The sequence below is a fragment of the Leptonychotes weddellii genome, chromosome 6 (genome assembly GCF_054177405.1).
Source record: "Leptonychotes weddellii isolate Sample4059 chromosome 6, ASM5417740v2, whole genome shotgun sequence".
NCBI lineage: Eukaryota > Metazoa > Chordata > Mammalia > Carnivora > Phocidae > Leptonychotes > Leptonychotes weddellii.
In genome coordinates, this window is record NC_138374.1 from 62,648,863 (window position 1) to 62,656,391 (window position 7,529).

At 33.6% G+C, this 7,529-nt stretch overlaps 1 protein-coding gene across 2 annotated transcripts in view; it reads left to right on the forward strand.

The window, feature by feature from the left end:
- The window catches only part of TSNAX (translin associated factor X), a 33,631-nt gene extending 26,593 nt beyond the window's left edge, over positions 1-7,038 (forward strand). For both annotated transcript variants that reach the window (XM_006741756.3, XM_031037287.2), the window contains exons 5-6: positions 1,330-1,457; positions 5,182-7,038. In XM_006741756.3, coding sequence (XP_006741819.1) covers positions 1,330-1,457; positions 5,182-5,559 — 506 coding nt within the window. In that variant the 3' untranslated portion in view covers positions 5,560-7,038. The remainder of the gene's footprint in view (positions 1-1,329; positions 1,458-5,181) is intronic.
- The last annotated feature ends 491 nt before the right edge of the window (positions 7,039-7,529 follow it).

The window sequence follows — 7,529 nt, forward strand, 5'->3', positions numbered from 1 at the left end:
TATCAAAACCAGGTCATCTACTTCCCTTTGTTTCTTTGACCCTTACGTGGCATTTGATGTGATGATACCACAATGGGGTGAGTCTGGCAATGTTGCTGCCAAGCCTGACTTTGAGTGTCAACACTGGGAGGGCTCTTCACAAGAAGTGTTAGAGAGACAGCTTGAGTGTGATGATTCTACTCAGTTCTGATTTTCTTTCTGTACTCAGAATTCATTCTCCTCTTCTTGTTTTTAAAACAAAGCGTTTACAAAGAACACGAAGTTTCTCAACAATAATAACAGTCATTTTAAGAAATATTTTTCCCTATAAATACCATCTTATAGATTATGTCATAGTAAAATAACATTGAAAATTGTGGCTAGAGACTTTAGTTGTTTTAAAACACTTGAAAAAGTATTTATAGCACTATTTTTGACCTTTACCAAAATTTGTTTTTATTTCAGTGTTAATTTTGTAGAACTTAGATCTGGTACAAAATTGTATTGCTCATTAGGTTTTTTGTTTGTTTTTTTAAACTTAAATTACTAAAGCAGAAAAGAGTTACCTATTCTTAGATCCATTCTGGAGTAGGAGGAGAAAAACAGTATTTTGACACTTAATTCTGTATTATATAGTGCTTTCTGCCTATTAAAATTTCAAGAAAGATCCAAATGATATTTAATTTTATGCCTTGTTTGATTAAATCATTATCTGTTTTGCTGCTTCAGGGAGCAAAAAATAACCCACTGTATAGTTTCTGTTAAAGCCTTAAAGACTTTTTATAATAGCATTTTCTTAAATTCTTTAAACAGTTTTTTTTCCAAATATCTTTGACGTTTCTCCGTAGAAAGAGAGTAGAATTTTAAGACTAATGACTCATGAAGTAGAAAGAGCTTGAATACATTTGTATTTGAGCTGTCTATAAAGTTCAGTCACAGAAATGTTTGTTGTGTTCAGTACTAATCCTTACCATCTATCCCCAAGTAATTCTTTGTAGTCTAAGTATTGAATCCAGTGTTACCATTATACTCAGCATCCATTAAGCTTTAAAAAAAAATTATTTATTTATTTGAGAGAGAGAGAGAGAGCGAGTGGGAGGGAGAGGAAGAGAGAATCTGAAGCAGACTCCACACTGAGCGCAGAGCCTGATGCAGAGCTGGATCTCACAACTGTGAGATCAGAACCTGAGCCGAAATCAAGAGTCGGACACTTAACTGACTGAGCCACCCAGGTGCCGCTCCATTAAGCTCTTGTTGAGCTAGGTGATGAGCAATTTGAAGTTCTTTATTAATGACAGTCTGACTAATTCAATGGTTGTTCCTTAGTAATTTTCTTGGTTGGTATTTCAGGACTGCAGGAATATGTGGAGGCTGTCTCTTTTCAACACTTCATCAAAACACGATCACTTATCAGTATGGATGAAATTAATAAACAATTGATATTTACAACAGAAGAATATGGAAAAGAAAATAAGACCGTAAGAATTTAAAATCATTTCACATGTATTACATAATTTATATAACAGTATAGTGATGGTGGGAGATTTGCTGGCTAACAATGCTGAGAATATTGAGATGGCAGCATCCTTTCTAAAGTGTGGTTTCATAGATACCCAACTAAGGAAATGGCCTTTTAAAAATTTTTGCTAGTGGATGGAACAAGAATAACTGTGGCTATGTTGTGGGAAAATAATACTATTTATCTAAAGCACTGCTAAGTCAGCTTTTGGTTTTATTGTGTTATTTACAATGTGCCCTTTGTAAGCACTATCTCATTTAGTTTTTTTATTAACCGTATGAGGTAAGAATTGTCACCCTCATTTTACAGAGTAGGAAACAGGCTTTAGAGAGTTGAAATAACTTATCAAAAGCCACACAACTAATTAAGGGTGACAGCTAAACTTTGAAACCAGGTGTTTTGAAATCTAAGCCAGTGCCCTTGTCCACTCTGCCAGTATTTCTCAAAGTATGCTACAGAAACCCCTGCACCAAGTATCTACCTCAAAGGAGTGTTTTATAGGATTTGATTTCAGAGTTTTAAATTAGGCAGTGTATAGAATATGACACGTAAGTGCTCACTAGTTGTCTTTATAAAGGTTAATATAAAATTGTTACTATATAGGGAGAGCTGTTAATCACTTACTAAATTCATAAAACTTGTATCTGAAAATTAGGTAGCTGTTCTGAATTAAGAAAAGAGAAACTTTTGCAGTTTGACTTTTAAATAAATACTGTTTTTTCCCTGGGTTTCAGTATGTAATATTCAGGCAACAAAAGGTGAGATTTTGACTATTTGATACTTCCTGAGATACCAGTACACTTAAGGATACAATTGGACAGTTTTTCCTATCTTAATTTTTCATAATTTTTTATTACTTTTTTAAACATTACTCAGCCAGGATGGTCAGGCAGAAGATGGAGGAAGCTGTAGAAATAATGTTTTCTTGAGTATTAACTAAAATGTTAACATTGAAAGGTCAGACTTAATTTGGCATGACAAATATAACTTTCTCAGTTTTTAAAATTATATGAAGTTCATTACGGAGGACATTCATTTTTGAGAAGTAAAATTCCTTTAGATTTTTTATTTATTTAGGGAAGATTGAGTTATGGAAAGAAAGTAAGCCTATTTGATCTTGCTTCTTAAATATATTAGAGAAGTTACCACAGCCTCTTTCAAGTTCTTTCTAATTCAAAATGGAAATATCAGGGCAAAAATGTAAAGAAAAACTGAGAGTAAATGCATTGTTCTCAGGATTTAGGTAGCAAATTATTCAAAGATTATGGTGTCATAAAAATTCATATATACTTTTCAAATTAAGACCGCATTCATAAATAATTTTTCCTTTTAGTGCTAAAGATTCTTGGTGCTAAAAATTCTGGGAATTTGATAGGGGAAGGTATTTTGTTCTGACTTGCCTACTGAGAATATTGTCAAGACCATTTAAATTTTTAAAAATGTTTTACTAGGAAAAATTTCAAACATACAGAAAAGTAGAGAGAATAGTAACATATAGACACCCATGTACCCACTACCTGGATTCAATAATTGTTAATATTTTGCCATATTTGCTTTCTCAAAATACTTTTCGCTATACTACTTTAAAGTCAATTATAGATGCCATGATATTTCACCCCTAAATACTTCAGACACATCTTGAAAAATTGCATTTCAAGTAATTTTCTTTTATCTAATTTCTAATACACATTATCAGTAAAGCAGAATTTATTTCCTTGACAATTAGTTGAAATTTGTTAAATTTTTAACATGCTTTTTTCTCTAAAATCAACTTCTTAGTCATAACCAGGGAACTCTTTCTGTCTAATGATAGAAACAGAGAATATTAATATTTGCTTAAGCCAAAGTTATTTTTATAAACAACCTATAAAATGCAGTCTAAAATACATCTACCCTTTCTAAAAAGATGCCAGTTCTCCTAACAGTTAATAAAAATAAAACAGGTAGTTTTATGTCATGATGTTGTTTCAAAGGCATCAGAAAAATTAGGAAGCTGACTTTGGGTACTTACTTGGTTCTGTCATTAACTAGCTCTATTACCTACTGCATTTCTTGGACCTCACTTTTTATATCTACACTGAAAGGATTAGACCAGATGGTCTCTGAAGAGTCCAACGATATTGAGTGATGTTAATAAAACCTAACTTTGACTCTGTCATTTCCTTGCTTAATTCTCAGTGACTGTCTGTTACCCATAGGTAAAGTTCACCTTCCTTAATGTACTTTCTTTCTAGAGTCATCCTATACTACTACTCATTTTAAACTTTAACCAAGGAAATAACTCATGAGTTCCTCAAATACACAACACCGTTCTCACCTGCACACCTTTGCAGTTCTCTCTACCTAAAATGTCTTCCAGTATGATTGCAACCTCACCCAGCTATGTCTCATACAGACTTTTAATAATAATGTAGGCCTCTCCTCTTCCAGAAAGGCTGCAGTAGAGAGAGGGAAAAGTTGATGTGGAGAGAGGAGATGGACGTGATGGTGACGGTGATAGCAGCTAACATTTATTGAGTATTTACTCTGTGTGGGCATTATGCCAAGAACTTGGTAAATGTTATCTCATCCTTAAAATAAACCTCTGAGGTAGGTACTGTTATCCCATTTTACAGATGAGGAAACTGAGGTTTTAGAGAGATGAAATAACTTGCCCAAGGGCATACACCTTATGAAGCAAGGTCCTGGAAGAGGTGGGAGGAGATGGGTCAAGGTCATTTGGAAGAGTTAACCTCAAACAAGAGGAGGGACAACTCATCATCTGAGACTGGAGGATAGAAGGTAAAGATGGATGTGGACATAAATAAGTTTTTTTTATTTTGTTTTGTTTTGTAGGATAAGGTCATTCAGAGAGCTTGTGCCAGGTGATCTGGCAAATGGCCAGGTCAGTGAAAGTAGGCAAGATTGTCTACTGAGAGTGGAGAGATTTGGGATCGTGTAGGGGGCTGAAGAGAGTGGTAAATGTTTGGAGTAGTGTTTGAAGAGACAGGAGAGAGAACTATAGGAATAAGTAAAAGGGATTGGTGAGTATTTGTAGCAGTACCAACTCTGTAGAGTTGTGATTACTTTTCTTTTTTTTTTTTTTTAGTTTGGTGGTACTCAGCCACTTGAATAAAGCGCTAGCATGAGTAGGTTTTAACAGCGATTCAGGTTTGTGTCTTTGTTGGGCAGGTGCAGAAAAAAACAACAACAAAGGAGTCTAAAGGAACTGAGGAGGATGTAGCAAAAGAGTAGTAAATCATGGTGGTCAGTGCTAAGTGGGGATAGAAGAGGCCAGAAAGGGACTAAGTGACTTAGGAAAACATGAGTGGATCACAAACCTGGAGGGTTTTCTGATTTGTCATTTAAATAAGTAAGTGACTGTCATGCAATAAAGTCATTAGGCTTTTTTTAAGAATGTTTTAATTTTACTTTGTATGTCAAGTGAAGTTGGGAATAGTTAATTTTAAAATGATACAGTATATTAGATTACAAAATTATCTTGAAGTCATTTACTTCAACTTTCTACCCAGGGCATGAATTCTTCTTGTAACATCCCAAATGGTCATTAAACAGAAAAGATCTTTTTATTTAGAGATTAGTATGACTGATCTGCTCTTGATTTTGTACCTTATAATAAATACATGCATATTCACTCTTTTTCACGTTGTATTTTCTTTGTGTGTGTGTGTTTTCTTTACCAGCCCTCCTCTGATGCACAGGATAAGCAGTTTGGTACTTGGAGACTGAAAATCACACCTGTTGATTACCTGCTGGGAGTGGCTGATTTAACTGGAGAGTTGATGCGGATGTGTATTAACAGTGTGGGGAATGGGGACATTGACACCCCCTTTGAAGTGAGCCAGTTTTTACGTCAGGTTTATGATGGGTTCTCATTCATTGGCAATACTGGACCTTATGAGGTTTCTAAGAAGTTGTATACCCTGAAACAAAGTCTTGCCAAAGTGGAGAATGCTTGTTATGCCTTGAAAGTCAGAGGTTCAGAAATTCCAAAACATATGCTGGCAGATGTCTTTTCAGTTAAAACAGAAATGATTGATCAAGAAGAGGGCATTTCTTAGAATACCATACTTGGTGGTTATTCTCTTGAGAGACCAGTTTGTAAGACTGTTATTTAGTATTTCATTTGACTTTATTGTGGCTTTTACGTAGAAATGTTTTCAGTTGTTTGTACTTGTTTTAAATTGTAAACAAGCTGTACATAAATTATGGAGATGAATCATTTCTTATATCTTACTCATGAAAGTTTGCATACAAATGTTTGCATATATGCCTATTTCAATTTTTGCTGGCTAAGTTTCATCATTTATCTTTGTAATGTGAACATGCTTAAGAGTGCACTTTCTACCATACCTATTTTAATTTACATTGTGTGAAGTTTGGCGTGGTAATATTTAGTGGAAGCCATTTATAATTTAAGTTGGTGATTTTGTTATATATAGAAAAGATGTCTTAGTTATACATCTGGACTTGAGCTTCCTGTTTAAATTTCTTGGTAATATTTTGCCAAGCCTCCAATATAGGCTTTTCTATAGAACAAGAATTAAAAATTATTAAGTTATCAATAGGCTTAATTTTATGAGGTATATTAGTGAGAATTCATATTATATTCTGGCCAATTTTTAGGCCAATTTGAATCCATTTAAAAGAGCCTTCCAGAAAAATTGACAGACACCCAGACTTTAGTTTTTACATTTAATTTTTATCCTTTATCACAGAAAGTCTGATAGTGAATTGGAGCTAACGTTATAATATTTTCACTGGTGTTTGAGTTCAACTATATAATTGTACATAGATCTGAAAAGCTTTTAGTAATGATTATTTAGCAATTCTTTTGTTGTCATTATATTACATTAGGCATGTTTCTTATAGATGCATCTATAAGAAATTACATTTAAATAATTATAATGAAGTTTGAAATTTTTAAAATACTTAGTTAATTCAAACCTTAATAGTTGTCCAGTTGTGTTACTTGATAGCATAAAAAGTTGCCAAAGAAAATTTATCATGTACAATTCAGCAATAAAACAATTGTCAACAGTTGGGAATAACAATGGTAGTCTCTAGTAATACTTAGAATTGGAATTTGCCTACTGAAATTAGTTATAGATTATTCCCTGTGATATGAAACTGACTTGAGCATGACACTATTGGCTGACAACCAGACGTTTCCATTTGGTTTTGAGTTTTAAGAATCTAGATACTGGATTTTATTTGTGGAAAGACTTGCTCTGTTTGCAAGGGCTGATTCTTTGAAAATGAAATTTTCAAAAAAAAAATATATATATACATATCATGTAAAGGAAAATGAAACGTAGACATGCCTAATAAATTAGGTTGGCTGGTTTGTTTTGGTGGTAGTAAGTTGTTTGGTTTCCCTATTTGAAGGCATTGCTAAAATATTGTCTCATTACATATTTTTGTTTCTTTGCCACTTGAAGTTAAATTTATAATGTTAAAAGTAAAATAATAAATGGATTGATGAATGTCTTACAGATGTTTAAAACTGAAGTCTTTAAATAAAATATTAAAAGATAAAAGTTAAGCTTATTTTTTGATCATATTGAGACATACTTAATGGTTCTAGAATTTTTGGGCTAAATAGGAAACCTAATGCAGAGTAGCTTAATGTGGAGATTTATTATTTCTTAAAGTAAGTCCAGAGGTAGGGAGAATTTCAGGAAGGACATCTCTTCACATCAATCATTGACCCAAACTGGGTAACATTCTCATCTTTCTAAAGCAGTTAGTGGAAAGGAGAAGGAGATCACTTTGATGGCTCAAGATACCTTTTTTCTGAGAGGATAAGGGCAAACACAAGAAACCGAGTTAGGGCATTGTCATCATAGGAGGAGGGGAAAATGGCCTTTTGGGTAGGCAGTCAACAGTATTTACTACAGGTGGATTGGTGCCATTGCTGTTGATACATTTCCACATTGCGTATCATACTAATATGGTGGGTGTTAGACCACACATAGTAGAAGATCTCTAAGTATATCTGAATGTCCCTCAGTTTTAAAATACTTGCTCT